At 44.5% G+C, this 21,572-nt stretch overlaps 1 protein-coding gene across 2 annotated transcripts in view; it reads right to left on the bottom strand.

The window, feature by feature from the left end:
* The window catches only part of PLXDC2 (plexin domain containing 2), a 226,760-nt gene extending 206,135 nt beyond the window's left edge, over window positions 1–20,625 (bottom strand). Inside the window, exons 1-2 of one of the 2 annotated variants that reach the window (XM_083406568.1) lie at window positions 19,363–20,625; window positions 18,043–18,417 (exon numbers count right to left, since the gene is read on the bottom strand). In XM_083406568.1, the coding sequence (XP_083262694.1) occupies window positions 18,043–18,157 (115 nt within the window). In that variant the 5' untranslated portion in view covers window positions 18,158–18,417; window positions 19,363–20,625. Of the gene's footprint in view, window positions 1–18,042 lie in introns of both variants that reach the window. The other variant, XR_014503673.1, reaches the window with a different exon arrangement.
* Window positions 20,626–21,572: the final 947 nt, after the last annotated feature.

The following is a 21,572-nucleotide window of genomic DNA, read 5'->3' as shown; positions in this document are numbered from 1 at the left end:
GGGCCTCCTGCTGCTGCCGCGCCGCCGGACCCCAATTTCTGTTCTTATCCTGAAGCAAAGTTCTTAACCTGAAGCACTATTTCTGGGTTAGCGGAGTGTGTAACCTGAAGCGTATGTAAACCGAGGTACCACTGTACTTGCTATTTTCTTTCCTGTTTGTATTTCCTTAGACTCTCCATAGCAGGCTTACTCAAACTCAGCCCTCCAGATGTTTTTGACCTACAACTCCCAAGATCCCTAGCTAGCAGGACCAGTGGTGGCTTTAGAAAGGGAACAATTCCCATCCCTACCTGGAGATGCTAGTGACTGGACCTGGGACCTTCTGCATGCAAGGCTCTACCACTGGCGTAAGGGGTGTGGCATGCTGATAAAGCAAAGGTAAACATCACAGCTCTGGCATTAGAACAGAGAAAGATAATTTTTCCCCTTTAAACTAAATACAGTTACCTTTCCTCATAGGGGAGCTACTTCATTCCTCTTCTGAACCTTTTTCAACTCAACAGTATCCTTTTAGAAGTGTGGCACCCACAACTATACCCAACATTCTAAATGCACCCACACCAAAGATTTGTTTAATGACATTATGATACCAGCAATTTATTTTCCTTTCCTTTCCTAAGGATCTCTAGGATTGGAATTTGCCCCCACACTGGGTCAACATCTTCATTAACCTATCCACTATAACCACAAGGTCTCATTCCTGATAAGTCGCCACCACCTCAGGCCCTATGAGTGTATACATGGAATTAAGTTTGCTTGTTTTTGCCCCAAGATGCATCAATTTACACTTGTTTACAATGAACTGCATTTGCTGTTTTACCATCCAGGTATGGGTGGCGCTGTGGTCGAAACCACAGAGTCTAGGGCTTGCCGATCAGAAGGTCAGTGGTTCAAATCCCCGTGATGGGGTGAGCTCCCATTGTTCGGTCCCTGCTCCTGCCCACCTAGCAGTTCGAAAGCACGTCGAAGTGCAAGTAGATAAATAGGTACAGCTCCGGTGGGAAGGTAAACACCGTTTCCGTGTGCTGCTCTGGTTCACCAGAAGTGGCTTAGTCATGCTGGCCACATGACCTGGAAGCTGTCTGCAGATAAACAACGGCTCCCTCGGCCTATAGAGAGAGATGAGCATGCAACCCCAGAGTCATCTGCGACTGGACCTAACGGTCATACCTTTACCTTTACCTATGCCTGAGGAGTATCTAGAAAAATAGCATCTGATGCTTGTTGCATCTGTAATTGTTATATCTAGACCATAGTCTACCCACAAAGGATGAGTCAGGCCTCTATAAAGCCATGCTGATTTACACCAACATACAACCTGTGCCCCTGACTTTGCTATTGCGTTCACAGGCAATAGCAATCTTAGAAGCTGAGAGGCAAATTACAACTTGCAGAATTAGAGGCAATATCCTGAAAATTCAGCTCCCATAAATTATGGCCTTAGCTTGAAAGGAAGAAACAAGCTACAATAATAATTATTCAGAGAAAGAATATTCAAATTAGTCTTCTTGCTGCTCAGCTGAGGCGTGTGACAACAGTGCCTTTACACTTTATTTATTGAATGTGTCCCATTGTGAACAACTAAAGAAGAATAAGTATTGTAAAAAAAAAAGGCAGAATAAATTCTAGCATTATATTGCATAAATGTAATGGCACTACTTATTAGAAGTGTGTTCCATGAACTTTTTAAACACAGCCATTACTGAAGACTGTAGCATAGCCTTGTGCTTTCAAATTAATCATGTTTAAGTTTCCTGTGGAGTGGAAGGCTATGAATACAAATGGAGTAAACCCTTAATAAAATTACCAAGGAGCAGTCGCGCTAAGTCTTGTGCGGCAAAAACAACCAATAGTCCCGTGGCAACTTAAAGAGCAGAACAGATTTATTGGGACAGAGAAGGTTTCTGTGGACTTTCTCAGATGCACAAAAGTGGGCTCTAGTCCGGTGGGACTCATGTGGCGATGAATCTGTTAGTCTCATAAGCTGGCACAAGTCTCAGGCTTGTATTTAGTACTAAAAGTCATTTTTGCTGGAGCCTTTTGTCTTTGATAACAGTATGTCGGGGTTGGAGAACCAGCAGCCCTCTAGATGTTGCTGGACCACAGCTCTTATCACGCCTGGTTACTGGCCATGCCATCTGGGGCTGAGAGTCCCACAACATCTGGAGGACCACACCTTCCCCACCTATGGGTTATGTCAGAGGCTTCATCTCAAATGATGCTCTTGAGAGCATAGTAAACCTCCTGACACCAAGACAGACCAATGGCCCATTGAGAAGGAGTCTGGGAAAGTCATGAGGTACAAAGAAGGAGGAAATGGAAGAAGCAGTAAATTACTAGGGACTGCACGGTGCTCAGGCTTGTTAGGCACTGGAGATAGTTAGGCTGTTAACTAGCTGGATATGTTTGCAAAACCAGAATAGGGCCAAACCCCCAGCCCAGTTTTATCTGTCTGGAATGAATATAGGGATTTTCCCCACCCTAATATCTCTGCTAATAACCATCTTTTATGATAAAGACTTCAAAGTGACTAGAAGAGTCATGGTTTTATAGCTGGCAAGATCATTTATTTTATAGAATTTTAAAAATGATGAACAACTTAATATATTTAATTAGGTAAGAGATAAGATAGGCATAACCACCTCTCTTTTCCCAAAAGCTGCAAATAAGAAAGCTGAAAACTGAAATTCAAGGATCTCATAGTATTAATAATACATTGTTAACATAATCTGAATAATATGTTGTGAACATGAAGTATTACAAGGGCCTGCTGTTTAAAATGTATGTAATCTTGATGAAAATGGAGACAAGAGACATCAGATCTAGGCTATTATGAGAAGGGTTCGGAACTTGAATTACTGCAAGAGCACGCTGTCCAAAATATATGTAATCTTGATGAAAATGACATCAACTCTAAGCAATTATGAAAAGGGGATCTGAAAAGAACTGCCGTCTTTAAGAAAAGGAAAAGTGCAGGAATACATCTACGGCTGGTCCTAATTATTTCATTCAGACATTGCCATGAATCATAGTTTATTGTGTTGGGAACAAACGGCATCAAGTCTCAGGCTCACACACTTCCCCCTCCCATGTCCTCGAGAAGGAGATCAGAAACTGTCGTTTCCGTTTTTTTAACTAACTAGAGATTGTCATTTCATCCAAACCCAGCAAACTGTGGTTAATCTTAAAAAGGGGTTGTTTGAAACAAGTTACTTCAAAGTATGCAATATACATATTTTTTGTTTCTACAAACTACAGTTAAGATTAACCAATGAATGCAGGGTTTGGACAAGTGAACTGCGGCATGATGAAGCTATTATATTTTTCTTATAAGTCAGATATTATGCAACAATAGAAGGGTGAGAAAATATTGGGGAAGTGTTCCAGGAAATAACAGGTAATGAAACACTGGAAGACCTGCTCCCTGCCTTACAGGCTTTTTTTCCACCTGGCCTGGGAGGGTGGGGCCCTGACTGACTCCATCTACAAAAGCTGAGGCTGCTGAATAGACTCTTAGACTGGGGTATTGCTTAGGGATTTTTGCTGGGGTGGTTGTTGCTCTTACAGTGGTACCTCGGGTTAAGTACTTAATTCGTTCCGGAGGTCCGTTCTTAACCTGAAACTGTTCTTAACCTGAAGCACCACTTTAGCTAATGGGGCCTCCTGCTGCTGCTGCGCCGCCAGAGCACGATTTCTGTTCTCATCCTGAAGCAAAATTCTTAACCTGAAGCATTATTTCTGGATTACCAGAGTCTGTAACCTGAAGCGTATGTAACCTGAGGTACCACTGTATTGATATTGATTTTTAGTATCTTTATTTTAGATCTTATTATGATTTATGTATAAATTTTTAATTTGGTTGTGTACTTTTGGATGTTTTATTTATTGTTTATGGCTACTTTTGTTGTATTTGTAGTTATGTATTTTTTAATGTTGTAAGCTGCATTGAGCACGGCTTTAACTGTGGAAAGGTGGCATACAATCATGTATTAATATATCTATTATGTATCAGAAAAGGATTTAAACCTGAAGAATTTATCAATAATTATTATATATATTTTTAATATAATCCTGGTTATTATTCGGTTGGTCTTCTTATTCTCAAATGTGATTAAATCCGAATAACTTTGTTTTTGTATTTCCCCCTTCCCTTTTGATGGATAGGTCTTATTTTTCTTTCTTGAAAAAATCAGTAAGATACTACAACTGATATACTGACACTGAACAGATTATCGTATCTGCTTAATAAGACAAGACGCATATTAGTCTTTAGTCCGTGTTAACACCCCTTTTGCTTCTACCTTTGCACAAGCTATGATTAAACCAGACAGACTCTTAATTAGTTAAGAGTTTCATATTTCAGCCAAACCAGGAAACTATGGTTATCAGCTTCGGAACAAGGCAGGATATTAAACCAACTTCAAACCATGGTTTAATATCCTGGGCTTGTCCTGAAGCTGGTAACCATAGTTACCCTAGTTGGATGAAATATGGATGGCTTATTATCGAGACTCATGCGGCGGGAAGAGAAAAAGGACTCCATCCAGGTGGGAAAGACTTAAGAGCATATCCACACTACACTTTTAACAGTGCTATTTTTCTAGAAAAATAAGTACTGGAATTCCCCAGGAACGCCTCACTTGTTCTGTCGCAATGGCAATGGCACCCACCTGGGAAAAAAGCCCCTTAACTTAAAGCATCATTATACCACTTTACCAGTCACGGTTTCCCGCCAAAAGGCCTAGGAACTGTCACTTGTTAACAGTGCTGAGATAGGTTAAGAGGCCCCATATTCCCAGCATAAAGTGACAGTTCTCCGAGTGGTTTAGCAATCAATCCTTCCCAGGGAACTCTGGGAAATGTAGCTTCGTGAGGGGAATATGAGATTCCCTAACAACTCTGATCACCCTTAAAAACTGCAGCTCCCACAATAATTTTGACTGTTGAATCTTGACTGTTGAAGTGCCTTAAATGTACGGTGCAAATGTTGTCTTGTTCAGCCAATCCACAATCACCTGAACACAGCCACTGTATGTCTGAGCTAGTAATATATATTGCCCTGGTCAGGCTGTATACTACAGTAAGTCGGATGCTGGGCTTCCAGTCCATAAATTTTTGAACTGCAAACAAACTATTAATCTATTATGTTTATGGCAGCTGCAATCTGGCAGCCTGCTCTCTTAATTTAGTTCCCTAATGGATCCCACATTAACTAAGTAGCAAACTTGAATAAGAAATGTGTCAGGGAGCCAGGCTTTGCCGCTTAGAAAGAGACAAGCTCTTCACTCCCATCATCTTGTGACAAACTTATGTGTACGAAGCAGCGACGTTTCAAAGGGAAAATAAAATAAAAACCAACAAGCGTTTTGAAAAGCTCTTCACAAGCAGTCATGTTGCCTTCAGCAGTATTAAAGCTGCTTTGTGATGCAGGGATGCTTTAACATCAATCTGACAAAGGGATATTATTAATGGCTTCCAAAAAAACCCAACCCTTATGAAAACAGTTCTCTTCTAAGCAGGCCCATCCAGAGCTTGTCTGAGGCCTGGGGTGGAAGTCTTGTTAAAATAAAGTTATAAACTCTTGGCAAGACAGTGTAAGTCCAGCAGGCTCCTGGCTTACCCTCTGAGGACTGGGACAAGTGTACCTGACTGCCCCTGTCCCAGGTCTGCTTCTAAGTTGTTGTTTTTTGTTAGAAAATCTTTATTAATTTTTCACATAAACAAATAAACATGAATTACATAACATACAAAACACTACAAATGAATAAAAACAATAAAGAAAGAAAAGATAAAGAAACAAACATAAACAATTACGATATATTACACTTACATGACAAATTAAAATATATAACTTCCAATAATTCTTATTATACTACTTATATTATCTATATGCTTTGCACAGATTCATATTTTTTTGTTTTGTGTGTATGTATATATATAATCCAATATAATATTTTATGTATTTCTTGCTTACCAGTATCACTCAATTTCTGCAAGTATCTTATTGTTCATACAGTACGATTTTAGATATTCTTTGAATATTTTCCATTCCCTATATACCTTCTGGTTTGACACTCCTCTAATTTTTCCAGTCAGAAAAAGGTCTGCTTCTAGGTTGCAGCTGTCTTTCATTTAAAAGCATAAGAGCCAAAGGCCGATCTACTTTAGCATCCTGTTCTCACAGTAGCCAATCAGACGCCTGGGAAATGCCTCAAACAGTCTCCCCACGTGTGATGCCAAGCATCCTGCCGTGACAGTGGAGGTAGCCATAGTTAAGCAAGGGATGGGCAGCAATAGGTAAAGGTAAAGGGACCCCTGACCATTAGGTCCAGTAGCAGACGACTCTGGGGTTGCGGTGCTCATCTCGCTTTATTGGCCGAGGGAGCCGGCGTACAGCTTCCGGGTCATGTGGCTACAATGACTAATCCGCTTCTGGCGAACCAGAGCAGTGCACGGAAATTCCATTTACCTTCCCACCGGAGCGATACCTATTTATCTACTTGCACTTTGACGTGCTTTCAAACTGCTAGGTTGGCAGGAACAGGGACTGAACAACGGGAGCTCACCCATCGCGGGGATTCAAACTGCCGGCCTTCTGATCGGCAAGCCCTAGGCTCTGTGGTTTAACTCAACGCAACAGCGCTATCCTCAAAGAGGTTCCAGCCTAATAAGTATCAACAAATATTTGATTCAAGCATGAAACACACACACACACTTATTTCAACTGCTAACACCTTGACCCTGTCAAGAATCAGGCCCAGTTTAATTGGAAACTCCTGCATGTTAACAGACGCCACAAATATCTGCCTAATCACCATTTCCCGACTGAGGTATGGCAGAATTGAAAAGAGTTCTACATGTCAACTTGTCCATTCGAGATCTGCATGACTGATAGCCTCATAAACAAATTGTAAAGCTTCAACCGTAAATTTTACAAGAGAGTTACAAACAAACAAAAATTATTTTTTTAGAGGAGAGAATAAAATAAAGGTGGCAGCAGAATACTATCGATCTGAGAAATCAGTGAACTGAATCCTGTACTGTGCGGTGATGAATTATAAGTAAAGGATATATATAAGCAGTAATTAGCAAGGGTTTCCTGGCAATGGGCTACCTGGAAACAAAGGAACAGATGTCTGGGCAACTACATACCTATATACTAGAGGATTTCATTAGCATCCAAGCTGCCATACTGAATACCAAATGGAGGAAACCTATGTGTTCAGATTTAAGTTACATATAAACTGAACGAGCAGCAGTACAAATAGAATGGCAAAGTTGTGTGAACATTCCTGTCAGATTATTGTCATCTAGGCTGCCCTCAAAAACAGTGATTGCTCAACCCAAACCAAAATATTCATTTTTCACTGATAATTGGCTCTCTAGGCATAAAATGATGTTCCGATTCCTAAGCACCAACACACTAGGAATGCTTTCAGGTTAAAAAGTTGCTACTCACAAACTTAAAAGACTGCTTTCAAAAAGTGGGATTACTATAGCAGAAATGTGTTGGTGTTTCTCATGTGTATGTGTATTATGCACACATAAAGATATAAAGTATAAGATCTGTATCAGCACCAGCTTAAATTAAACCATAGCAACCATATTTTGTTTACAAAAAATAATGTATCACCTCAAAAGGCAACACAACAAAACTGAGCGGGTCTTACTATATATGAGAAAGGACTAACTGACATAGCATGGATCATATCCAGATCTGGGTTCTGGAGAATTTTTATTGGCTTCTAGCAGGTCTATTCAAATTTTAATGCAGGTAAAAAGATGTGTCCAGTTTTGTTCATAAGTAAAAGGAGAGAGAAATTAAAGCTGTTAGAAGCAGGTATTTCCACACTATAATGTTACACCTCTTTTGAATTGTGTATGCAAAACATACACACAAAATATGTAGCACAGGCTGCATTCTGTTGATCACTCTGTTCTCCAGACAGAGCAGAGAACTCTAGGACCAGAGACACATCTTACCAAATAAACTCAGCTCATCACAAGTGTAACCATTCAGTATTCAGGGTTTCACAGCTACAGAGCATATATATTCAGATGCAGTAACTCCACATGCACATAATGCTAAATTGTTCTTTAGAATTACAAGGACAAGCCTATACAAACCTTAAGGCTCATGAGCTTCCAGAAGTTTTTGCTTCCGTTCTGACTAAGCATGTCTGGCTAAACTGTGATAAGTCTTAACTATGGTTTACTCTAAAACAAGGCAACTTCAAAAACTGGTTTATGAAGCTAGCTTGCTTTAGACTTAACACTAAACTGGTTAAGCAGAAACAGAAGTGGAAATTTTCAGTCTCTTCACAGCTGCACTGGAGAAGATGAGGAAATACATGAGCCCAGGGCTCACACAGAGCGTCAAGCAGCTTTATTAAGGGGCACAGCTATCCATGATGGGCTGAGTGTATTTGGCAAGATACACTTCTGCCCCAACCTCCAGTTCACTTGCCTGGAGTAGAGTGACTCAGAAAATGCAGAAACTGGCCACATCCCTGCTTTATATTATAAACTGCACATATTTTTACAGCATACACCTTCCCAAAATAAAATCCAATCCCTACAGTTCTAATGTTAAAATAAAATTGTTTCATGTAAACATTGGATTCCTATGCTTTGGTACAATCCTATACTGTTTCCTGGGAATAAACCCAACAGAGACTTATTTTTGAGTAGGCACGTCTGGGATTGTGCTGTTAAATCTTTTCTTTCTTTGACTTCTGTTCATCAGTTTCAAAACAGCAAACATCATCCTAAACTCCAATGACATGAGTCTACACAGCCAAGCAAGGAATGCGTTCAGTGGAATTATTCAAGTCTGTCTAGCAGTTATCTCATGGCTGAATTATTCTGCTCACTGTCAAAACAGCCTTTCTTGGAACCATTCTGATTTTAGTGCCTATAAATTATAGCACAATTCTAGCATACATTATTGAGACAAAACAATTGGCTACCTTCCCTTTTTTTTGGAACGAAACACACACAGTAGCTTATCTAGGGTGACAAGAGCAGTATCCTAACAGCAGGCGCAAGGTCTGGAATACAAGAATGAATGCCACTGATTGAGTGTAGTTAAAATCAATATAATAGCATGAATCTCACACATTCAAAGAGAAGTTTCACATTTATTTAGGTGTTTTTTTTTTAAAAAAAAAAGGTTAATGACATACAGTCAACCCCCATTTTAGGTGTGACCAATATGTGAGCGATCAAACACACACACACACACACACACACACACAAACATTGTTGAACCTGTAAGTGACCCAGAGACTTTATAAAAGATGTCCGTAAAAGGGTGGAATAGGGGCAGGGTGAAGCAGAACAGAGCAGAGCAGAGTGTTTCCATTTATGCAGGGGTTACGTTCCAAGTCACTGTGCGTTTAAGGGAATGTTTCTGTTTGAGGAGCTTTTTTCGTTTAATTTAGTATTTGTTTTGTGGCAGGGCAAAGGGGGGAAGAGAGACAGTGCACATATTTAATGCAAGATGAAGGGAAATATTGTTGCTATTATTTCCTGGATGCTTGTTTGTGAGCTTGTCAGTGAATTTCTAAAATGAACTTTTTTGGGCTCTATGCCTGCCTGGATATCGTATTGACTGACTCCATATCCTTCCCCAAACCTGGAAGATATCCTTCCTGAACTCATCAATAAGAGGCTGATTGTGATTCCCCTGGTATGGTGTACTCTGCGCAGAAACAGAGGCTATTACTTCACATTTTCAAAACAGAGTGGTGCTGATGTGCCCTGGATCAAATGAAATAATCATTTTTGTCTGTTGGTTGGAATACTTTGCTCCTATAATTTAGAGGGGGAAAGTGTTTTGGACAACGAAGTGGGAGAAAACTGCACGGAACTGGAAGCAAATATTTGTCACATTTTAAAAGTTTCCGTGTGGTGGGGTTTGTTTGTTTGTTTGTTTGTTTGTTTGACAGTGGATGTGAAGGTGTAATCAGCACTAGAATTCAAAAACAGGTGTCATGTGGTATGGCTTAATTGCTAGACAAGAGGTACAGAGTCAATATTGTCTGAAAGTCACGGTTAGGCCCTCTTACATGGGAGCTTTTCCCCTGTCCATAGATGTATAGAAAATAATTGGCTTTCTTTGGTGAAGAAACAGTAGCGCTCCTCACATGCATAATGACACCCCTTCCTAAATGAGTGATGTACAGATCTTATTGTGATGAAAACAGCAAGGAAAAAGTTGCAGCCCTACCAAGTCAAAATGTTACCAGGCACCACGGACTGTGCCTTTTCTTATTTAATTACAATTGTAAATCTGTAGCTTTAATAGATAAAAACCTCAGTCTGGTGGTGGTGGTGGGGTCACGATATATGGTTCACACCCTGGCACATGTGTGGTTTGTTAAGGCCCTGCACACACATGGAAGCTAGAGAATTCTTAAAAGCTCTCTTTCTGCAAAAACTTCAGCATTTTCCCTAAGTCCTCAGAACAACTGGGAGTCTTAATTGCTGGCTTCGCTTCCAAACAAACATTCACTTCATCCAGTTTAACTTGCTCAGTGTTTAGTCTCGCTGGTGCAAAGCAGGTAAAGCAAAACCTTTTGATGGCCCAACTCTGCCTCTCAGTTCCTGCAGCTGTCATGGCAAAAGCATCCATGATAAACCTTAACATGGAAAATCTTATGAACTGATTAGCTTGGCAAAGCAGGCTAATAATGTTCAAGTGCGCAGAGGGGATCGCAAAGTGGCTTTGAGACTACTTATGCCTCCTGAAACCGCAGCAAAGGCAGCAGTTCTGCCCTCTAGTGGGTAAATGTTAGCCAGATGAATTTATTCACAGAGATTTCGCAATCAGATCCTGGTTAGCAATGCTAACAGTTCACAGCTTGATCTACAAGGAAGATTCATTGTGTATTACAAACACAACACAGAAAGGCTAATAACAGCTAAGGCTGAAGGACAAAATTTTTTTGTCTCTCTGAAGAAGAAAAACTACAGAAAACCATGGCACAGTTGTATAAGAAACAAACTACAGTATATGATATACACTAATGCATATAAAAATGCCCCGATAATTTGGGGGGGGGGGTGTTAAAAAAATGGTTTGAGAGGAGTGGGATTTAAAGCAGAGAGCAGAGGTGAAAGAGGGTGCTTAACCATTGTCCCTCACTGCTAGCATATTTGCAAAGCTGAGCAGGGTTCAGTATGGTTTCAAATTGAAAGGGGGACCGTGTGTCGAGATTCCTGCATTGCAGGGGGTTGGACTAGATAATTCTTGGGGTCCCTTCCCACTCTACAATTCTATGATTCTATTCAAAATCACTAGCAGCAATGATCATGTAACACAAATCCATAGTTTCGTGCTACATGGACAAGCTATAGCAACCCTGGCCAAAGTGTTGGGCTCACACACTTCCCTTCCTGTTTCAAAGAATGATGACTTGTTTCACATGAACAAAGAATCCTGGACAACCAGGGGTTATGAAGCTGACTTCTTTAACTAACCGGAATTCATTGCAAGCCAGGACTTCTGGATCATACAACACTTAAAATTAACATTCCTAATCTCCACCGAAGAAGCAGCACACCATCCTGACTCATCGCTTGGGTTCGTTGTGCGTTGCCCACATAGCGTTCAACCTCACTTTAGTGTTACGTGGAAATACAGCCACAAACAAATTAAGGAAATGGCAGGGTCATGATGTTGATCTGGTGTCACAAAACCTTCATAGACTCTGACATAAAATTTTGTGACATCAGAGCAACATACCCCAAGGTTTGGGGAGTGTTAATCTCAACCAACCGAAGCCAGAGTTCTGGCCCTGCAATTTCCAGGATTTTACCAGAGAGCCTGACAGCATCCAGTCAGGTTGCGTTCTACCATCATGACCCCACCCCCAATTTCTTTCATTTGTTCCTGGCACAATTACAAAGCTTCTGTTTTCCAAACCAAATTTGAATGCTGCAGGCTGTTGACGCCTTCTTCACAACTCTACAGCCACATGAAAGCATCGCGAATAATATCCAAAATGGCATGGGGGAAGGGTCCAAAAACAGGATATAGATTTGAGAGATAAGTGTGTGTTTATAATGCCCCCCCCCGGAGTTAGGTACACTCAAATCCATTCATTTTAATGGGCTTAAGCACTCCTAATGCTAGGCTGGATTGTGGCCAATGTATACATTTCAAACTAAAAGTAAATTAATGGGGAACTGAATATTGAACATATGAACGTGCCTTATGCCAAGTCAAGTCATTGGCCTGTCTGACCTAGTACTGCCTACTACAGGAGTATGTTGGACTACAATTCCCATCATCCCTGATGATGCTGGACATGCTGGCTAGGGTTGATGGGACCTGAAGGGCACAGTGTTGGCTACCCCTGCCAGATTTTCTCAAAAGCAACGTGGTGCTCTCCAGTTGTTGTGGGACCAACTCCCATCAATCCCAGGCAACAGGGTCAAAGATCAGAACTGTAGCCCAGCAACATCTGAAATATATCACATTGGTTACAGCTGATCTAAAGCCACAGACAGATCTTTCTTCCCGGCTCTGCATCCTGTATTAGCAACTGAACCTGGGACCACTTGCATGTAAAGCATGTACCTTACCACTGTGGCTTTCCCCCATTCATTCCTTGGTGAACATGCAGGTATAAATATGCATGCCACCCTTAAGATTACAATTTTTCTGGGTGGAAAAACCCATGTGCTTCTGTGGAAGGCAGAACCCACTATTTGTAAAGCCTTGCTCCTGGCATATCACCCTGCTGTTCAGGTGTTATTGAATCACAATGTTACGTTGTGCAGTGATATGCTGCCTGGCACAACATTTAGAGTCTCAGAGCTACAGGGGTCTAGAGAGACAATCCTGCGCCGCTGGAGAAAATGCAAGATTTGACATTGATTTCTGTGGGAATAGGGGCTCCATCTTGATAGGCAATCAAGAAGCAGTCTAAACCTTTGCTGCTTAAATATTTTTTACTTAACCTATTAAGGCCCACAGTATGAAGAAATCAATAGCGCTTAAATGAATAAATATCAGTGGTATTAGTAAGTCAGTCTGTGCTGCTATGGTGGTAGATATTATTAAACTTATTACATTTACAATTATAAGAGCTAAATGACCATATCTGATGCAGAATAACTGTGTTCTCTTAAACTGATTGATTGGTTATTATCATTGATCAGCCATCATAGGAAAAGCTTTATTAGGTTATCAAGTGCTAAAGCTGGGATGGGAAACCTGTGATTCTCCATATGTTGTTGGGACTCCAGTTCCCATCATCCCTGACCATTAGCCATGCTGTTTGGGGCTGATGGGAGCTGGAGTCCAATAACATCTGTACCGTCATAGATGCCGCCACAGATGCCCCATTAAGTGCAAAAGCTCATCACTTAACGATCACCACCACTTCAGTTCATCATATTATCATATCTTCATAAAAACAGCAAGTATGGGACTTCTATATTTTCTCCTTAGCCTCACCTAGTATATTAGCACTCAGTATATTGACTTGTCATTTAACAATTCCCAAGTTTACCTGTCAACCTCCTTCTCCCTCCCCCAGACCTTCTACAGTATCTTTGGGCTGCCAAATCTGGCACAGGGCCACCAAGGTTTTTCAGGCTCATTAGTCTGCTTTTTACAGGTGTCAATTATTCCATAACATCTACTCACCTAGCAAATGGGAGTTCTCGCCTGGTTATATCTTATGTATCGTTAGTTCACAGAGCTTAGTCTGATGTTAATTTGTTAAAAGGCCAGTAGCAGGAAAGACTGTGATGAAGGAATCCGACACAGGGAGACACATGTGTTGATTCCTTATAATTGATTTGGCTGCATTCTCTGTGGCCTTCCAGCCAAAGACTCTGATTTTAAAGGCAGATGCCATACTTGTCAGACTATCTGTCCATCTAGCCAAGTGGTATCTACTCTGACTAGCAGCTGCTCTTCAAACTGCTCTCCAACAGAGAGAGGTGTTCTGATGTGAACTCAGTGTGGCGTTAGAAGGGAAAGAGATTACAGTGAAAGACACATAGACGATGTCACAGGTGGCAAGACACTGGTCAGAGGAGAGATGGCTTTAAATCCCAGGAAATAGATTTAGCAGGTGGCCTTGCCCAGCTCACGAACCTCCAGCCTCCGTAACCTCCATACTGGAAATATCAATGGCAACCATCCTTCATAGGTATTCATGTGTTTTTAAATTTCCATTTATGAAACGCTTCCAATAAAGCATAGTCAAACATAAATACGATTTATAAGCCAATACAAATGAAGAGTGAGATGCAAATCTCAATTTCAAAGACTCGTTGGAAGAGGAAGGTCTTCAACAGGAGGGACACCTATGGTTAGGTCCTGCTACACTAAAACTCCCATTCCAACATGATGTTAAACAGACTTCCTGGAGAGATGGCATCTACAGGACTCACTGAATATATATGGGGTGAGATGATCTTTTAGGTACGTGGTCCCAAGCTGTATAAAGCTATGTACACCAGCACTAGCACCTTGAACATACCCAGGTAGCTAATTGGCAGCCAGTGCGAGTTTTTCAGCAGCATCGCTACATGATGGCGGTATTCTGCCCCAGTGAGAACCCCAGCCGCTGCATTTTGCACAGGCTTCAGCTCCCTGTCAACTTCAGGGGCATCCCCACATAGAGCACATGGCAGTAATCTGACGTGGAGGCTACCAGCACATGAAGAACAGGGGCCAGGCTGTCTCAGTCCAGATCGCAGATGAAATTCTAAATTGTCACCAGTGACCAGGCATCTTATTCCATTGCTCAGATCCTCTCACTCATTTATTACTCTCTCTCTCTCTCTCTCTCTCTCTCTGTGTGTGTGTGTGTGTGTGTGTGTAAGTTCATGAGGCTCCCTGGCAACCCCCATTCAGATACTGCCCTGGCTGAGACCAGCTTGGCTTTAACAATGTGACAGCATCATCATGTGCCCACAGACCATCCTCTGGCCCCTTAGCAAGCTGTCTTCAGGCAAATATTAGCTTGCAGAAGGCAAACACTCTGAAGAAGCAAAGAGGGATTCTTCTTTAAGACAATCTGATGGAAAGCAGATATTCAGAAGCACTTTAAAATTATGTAAGCCCTAATACGCTTTAATCACTGCTTTGTACTCACAATCAAGATTGATTCCCCTCAGCCCCACTTATGGCTGCTGTGCTGTGCAACTCTTAAACAGCGGTAATAATTGTGTACAATCGAGATATGGTGGTTATTTCAGATTAGCCTTAGGTAAATGAGTAGGATATGTGCACTCTCACAGTTTGGCCCGATTTTAAGGTTCAGTATGCACTCTGTGTAGGTTAGGATGAGCACAGTGTAACAATTCTGCATAATGATTCTTAAGGTAAAACAACCTGAGCACCTAGCTGTCAATGTTAACAGATGTCACATAAAAAGGCCACATAATTATAGCAGCAACAACATCCGCCATACCATCAGGAGCTCATTCGCTTGGACACCCTCCAATATTCCACACAACATCACTCATCAACAGCGACAGCCTTCTGGTGTCTACACAGGATGAACAGATCAGTCTCTAAAGATAAATGGACCCAGATTTGAAATCCGAAGAAGCAATGTTGAGAAAACTCACCATTCTTCATCCCCCCCCCCCCAAAGAAAATCCTTCCAGTTGGAGATGCCAGTGCAATATTGTGGGAGAAGACCTTATTGGAAAATTTGATTCTATTCTCATTCAGGTCTTGACCAAAACCCAAGCTTGCTATGAATAGTCACTATTCTGATATGCCACAGGCCTTCTGGACTTTTTGGATTTCATGCCCTTTTGCTTCTACGGTGCTTTTGCTCTCTGCATACTGGTGCGTGTGTGCACACACTCATAGGTGCAACCTGCCAAACACACCTAACAGTGAGTGCAACTCCACAAAAACTTATGCCACCATAAATTATTATCTTTCAATATGCCACAATGCCCTTTGCTGCTTCCCCCCCTGTGACAGACTAATGCTACAAACCTACAAACACTTCAGAGTAAGTCCCACTGAACTCAGTGAGATTTGCTGCTCAGTAAACACGCACTGGATTTGTGGAAAATACTTGGGGGGCATTATCCCATAGAATGCACACCACCTCCCCTAACTGCGTGAACAAACCTTAATAGCACAAAGCCTTTGATCTAGCCCTCTTGCAGACACCCCCCCCCCCAATTTCCCTACCAGCTTAACAGCAGGAAATGAAAGGACAGGAAACAATATTGCTATATCTGAGAAGAATGTGAAACCTGGGTTCACTCCTTAAGGAAAAGCAACGCCATCATCATTACATATTCACACCAGCCAATAATTTTTTTGTTTGCACCCTTGTAAGAACAGGAAACAGAACGGAAGGAATAGATGCTAGCTGCTGCTTTGAGCACGAACCATCTTCTCACATAAGGAAGGGCAGAAAAGAACAGATTAGCACTTAAATAAAAGGATGGGGCTTAATAGAGGAGGGAGAAACAGAGGCTCTGGAATCCACTCTCCCCCACCATCCAATGCACAGATAAAACAAGGCAAAGGAAGCCTACTGGGGCCTCTGTATTTATTACATATGGAGATGGGAGAGTCCCAATGAAATGGTAAAGCTGCTTTGTAAGTGCACAAATGTTAACACTTCACATTCTACATTCTTGATGCAAGGATATATATTTTTTTCTGGCAAGGTTTCCAGGTGCCTGTAGTAGCTGTATGGCAAGGAGAAGATTGAATGACTGTGGCTGTCCCAAGCACACAAGGTGGGCAAAACTTCATCAGCTGAACTTCTACTTTCATGAATAGATTAGAGGCACACAGAATTCAGCAAGCCCATGCAGAAGGAGAGATCGGATTGCCCATTCTGGATAGGCAGGCTGGTTTACAGGTGAAGATGCCAAGGCACTTGGTGCTGGACCAGGAAGCAAAGTTCTGCAGCCAGGACAGGTTACCTGCTCCCACGGAAACAGGTGGAATCCACTCAATCCACAAGGAAGAAGATTCTGTACTCCTCTTTGGAGTCTGTTGAGATTTTTCTTCACCTCACTGCAAAGTCTGCCAGCAGCTGACCCTGAGCTATGTGCCTAAGAACTCCTCAAGCAGACAGCAATTCAACAGGTGTCTATTTCTCTCCTCATTCCAGAACGGCGGCAGAAGTTGCACCAGCCCAGACACTTTTAGCGGGCATGGCAAACAGTTTGGAGGAACCAGATTAATCTGACACATCATTAAAAACACACAGAGAAGGCGCCCTGAAGACCTTACCATCCCGCACCCCTCATTTAAGGGAAGGATTCTTGACACACAAACCCACAACGTCTGCCCTCCACAGTGCACCCTTGGGGGACAATACTAAATTCCATCACTCAGGCAAGTATGTGCCAGGAGGAGGAGCAAGCAAGGGAAGCCGTGCAAACAGTGGCAAGTGAGGTGAAATGATCCAGCTGAATCCAAACACACCATGCCAGCCTAGATGGCTGGGAAGGGCTATGATAGAAGCATAGAATCATCAAGTTGAAAGGGACCACGAGGGTCAGCTAATCCAATGTGGGATTCAAACCAACAACCCTGAGATTAAGAATCTGATGATCTGCCAACTGATGGTAATGGATGTCAATTAGTCAGACTCTCAATCATGCCTGGAGTATCATTTGTTCCAGAAGCCATTGGGGGGGGGGGTTGATTTTGGCCCTACAAGTGGAAACTGGTTGCAAGAAAGGCAAGAAAAAGAAACTCTGCACATGCTCCAAAGCCTCCTCCTAGCATAAAACTAAATTTCAGGGCTCAGAGAAATGGGTCCTCTCCTCAGTAAGGCGGGATCCTCTCACGCCAAAGATATTTAACCCTACTGAGTCCTGGCAAATCTAGATTTATCACTTCGCCTGGATGAGGAAGAGCCAGCCCCCCAGTGCTGTAAAGCGCAAGGCGGTGGTCGTCTGTGCAAAACTTCCAAGCGCGACGGTGAACTTTGCCACTTTGCTTAACTCTGCCCACCAGCGCGCGCGCACACGCACGCGCCCCCAGCCCGTCCAGGCCAGCCTCCTCTCCTAACCCTTCCTTACCGTGACTCTGCTTCGACTTCAGGGCGCCGATGAGCTGCAGCCGGTCCGCCAAGCACTGCAAAAGTAGCAGCACTCCCGCCGCCGCCGCCACCTGGGCTCCCCCCAGCTTCGCCATAGCGCCTCGCGGGCTGCGCGCTCGCCGGTCCGCCTCCCGCTGGATTCTCGGTGCGCCGCTTCGGGGAACGAGAAAAGCAGCAGCAGCAGCAGCAGCGCTCAGGAGGAAAGATTCGCGCGCCTCCCTCCCCCTTCCTTCCCTTTAAATCCGGGGTGGAGGAAAGTCACTTTTTATTCCGATCCGATTTCATTGAGCCGGGCAGGAGAGGCGCCGACGTATCCCAGTCCCGACTGTCGCCGCCGCCTTTTTGTTTTTCCAGCCTGCGAAGCCAAAAGGCGATCTTAGTCCAACGGCATAATAGCGAGGAAAGAAGGGCGTAAAAGGGCGTGAGTGCGTTTCCCCGCGGGCGGGAGTGTGAACAAGCGAAACCGAAATCAGAGCCGACCACTAAGTACCAAAGTCGCCCAAAAGCGCGCGGGGGGGGGGGGAGAGGGGGGAGTGCTTTAGCGTGCGTGTGTGCGATCCCCACCGAGTAACTCTCCCTTTCTTTGCTAAGCCTGAGCCGATCTCTAAGGGAGGAGGGGCGGCCGGCTTCAGAGCCGACGGCGATCCTTTCCCCAAACAAAACAAAACAAGAGCCCTTTCTCTGGGAGTGTCCTCGCCACACACGCGTCCTCCTCGCAGACCCTCCTCCCTTCCTCGCAAACTCCTCCGAGCCGCGACTTCCCGCCGAGCGATCCAGTGGAGAAATCCAGGGGGCAGAGTCTTAAAAGGATTTCGGAGACAAAACAAGCCCTCTCGCTCTTCCTGCGCGAGGACGGGATGGAGCGGGGACGAGGGTGGCTCTCGAAGGAGGCCGGGTCCAGTCGACCCCCCCCCCTCCTCCTCGCAATTGCCTTAAGGCGATTGCTTGAGATTAGGCTGGAGTCTTTTTCTTTTTTTAGGGAAAAAAAAGAGGAGGCTCGTCGGCTGTCCAATTAAAAACAAAGCCAGAGGGTAAGGGCGGGCGAGGGGCTGGAGGGAAGCGCCTCCGAAGCCACGCCGAGGTGGTCTCTCGAGGGAGAGGGCGAAGCAACGCCCGGGCAGATGCTGGATGCGAAATAGTTTGGCTGCTTGGCCGCCGGGGGAGGCGGGAGCGGCGTGCGCGCTCGCTCGCTCGCTTCCCTTTGGCCAGGCAGCCGGTGCCTCGCACTGGGGCAACGGGGCTCGCCTCGCTCAAGGCGCAGCAGCAGCCGCAGCCGCCCCGCTCGCCCTCCTCCCCCCACCTTCCTCTGCCGGAAGCCAGCTGCCCCGGCCGATGCTCTTCCCCGGAGGAAGACGAGAGACTAGCAGGAGCCGGGAAAGGAGAGAGAGAGAGAGCGAGAGCTCGCCGCCGCCGCCGCGCCTCCTGCTGCTGCCTGGCGCTCCTCCTCGCAGCCGGCAGCGCTGCCTGGGCGCCTCCGCGCGACTCTGCCTCGCTGGGTTTGGTCTCCCAGCAGAGACTGGTCACACGCGCCCCTCCCTCCCTCAGCCGGCGCGGAGGGAGAGCCAGAGAGAGGCATCGCTCCTGCGCGGCGGGAGAGGGAGCAGCCGGAGGGCTCCCCCAAACGAGCGCATGGGACCGGAGGGGAAATCCTCTCCGAGGAGGATTGGGCGCAGCCGAGAGAAGCCTTTCGAGGAGCTGCGGTGTCCCAGGAAACCCCCGTCCCAGCTCTGCCTGCCTGCCGTGGGGCTCGTATCGCCCTTTAAAGCGCGCGGGAAACTAGAAATTTGGGGACTTGAGGTTTTCCTCAGGCTGAATTCCGAGCCTTTTCACAGTCTGGTGGCGGGAGAGAGGGGAATCAGCTGCGAGGGAGGAAATAAAAGGGGCTGCACGCCCGCACGCCTTTCCTATGGTCAGGCTACAGAGCTGCTGTTTGCAGCCCAGTCTGAACGGCTCCTCGCCAACCCCGTCGATGGTTTCTCAGGCACCCCCCTCCCTCCAAACCTGCTTCGCCCTGGGACGTGTCTATAACTCGTGGTTCTGATGTCCCAACGCTCCCACGGGGCACATTTCAGTCAGGCGGAGGAGGGGGTCGTTGGCTAACGGCCAACAGGCAGAAAGGACTGTCCAACAATGCGATTATCCACACACACACATCTGATCCATGGATTAACATCAAAATCCTTGCATTAAAGCTCACTCCTTAGGAACCAGTGGGTCATTAGGCTTTCAGATGCACTTTGAACAAAGAGATGTTCAAAGGGAAAGCTGCTTTTAATAACACACCTTCCCCCCGCTGCTTTTTGCAGGTACTATTGGTCTGGGTCTCATCCAGCATCTTTTCAGTACACCCAGTTAGGATTCAGCAGTCCAGTTGTACACTCTTGGGTATTCAGCATTAGCTTAAGGCGTGCAATAATCACATGCCCACTTTTGCAGCATCTTCATAGCATCCCAAGTCTCTCTTGGAATGCTCTCTTTATCATACCCTCCAAGTGTTTACTTGTGTAACACGCTTTACCATATCTTGCAGAGAAGCACCTCAGAGAAGGCCAAATCAGCATCCTTAGACTTGGTTGATGATATCTTAATTGACCCTCATGGCTCACTCCTGAGGTTGAGCTGCAACATGGAAGCCATGGGAAATGTTTCAATGTGGTTATTCAACCAGCGGCAGACTTTGGGCTTCACCGGCACCTTGTGTGACGCTAACATTCAGGCCACCCTCCCCACCTCTCACACTCCATTTGGGCAGCCCCTCCAGGGTACTACTCAGTGCATCTGCACAGGTCATACTACCGTAAAACTGCCTGTATATTCAACCACACCACAGTAACTGTAGATGAGAATGAAGAGACCCTCACCAGATACCCATCTAATGTAATAATGACACCAGGTGACTGACACCTGGTCCTGCCCACCTATCAAAGTTGACCCCTGGGGGTAGGAGGAGAGGTCTGATTGAGCAGTTTGTTCCCAGCAAGAAACTATAAGCAGAGAGCTCAGCTGCGCGCTCTGCAAGGATCTGTTCCATGCTGGCAAAACAGCACCCAATAGGATCTGCTCATCGGCAGATGAGCAGAGGGTTCAGTCTTGTTCTCTGCAGCACCCAGCAGGGTTGAAACCTGACACACACACCCATCAAGTGATGGGCTGGTCTTCAGAAGATTGACAGGTGGTCCAATGTGGACCCTCTGGTGGTGCAAGATTGGCCTGTCGGCCAGAGGTTCCCCGCTCCTGCACTAGATGTGGAATAGATGTATTGCACATCTGTATTCCTGCCTGTGTTGTCAGGGGGATCCAACAGTGAGCATCTCTTGCACACAACAGCTGCTGCATGGCATCTCTGCTATACAGTGCTATACACGACTCCCATGTGTTAGCTGTAATGTAAAAATCAGCCATCAGTTCACTGTTGCATACCAATACTATGGCATTCTATTCACTTGTATGCTTTTGAGAATATCATCCTTAGTAATTAACAAGACCATTCACCTTTCAAATTGTAATTAT

The sequence above is a fragment of the Podarcis tiliguerta genome, assembly GCF_965153285.1.
Source record: "Podarcis tiliguerta genome assembly, chromosome: 12".
NCBI lineage: Eukaryota > Metazoa > Chordata > Lepidosauria > Squamata > Lacertidae > Podarcis > Podarcis tiliguerta.
The sequence above is the reverse complement of the archived record's forward strand: the minus strand, read 5'-3'. Positions and strand labels throughout refer to the sequence as shown.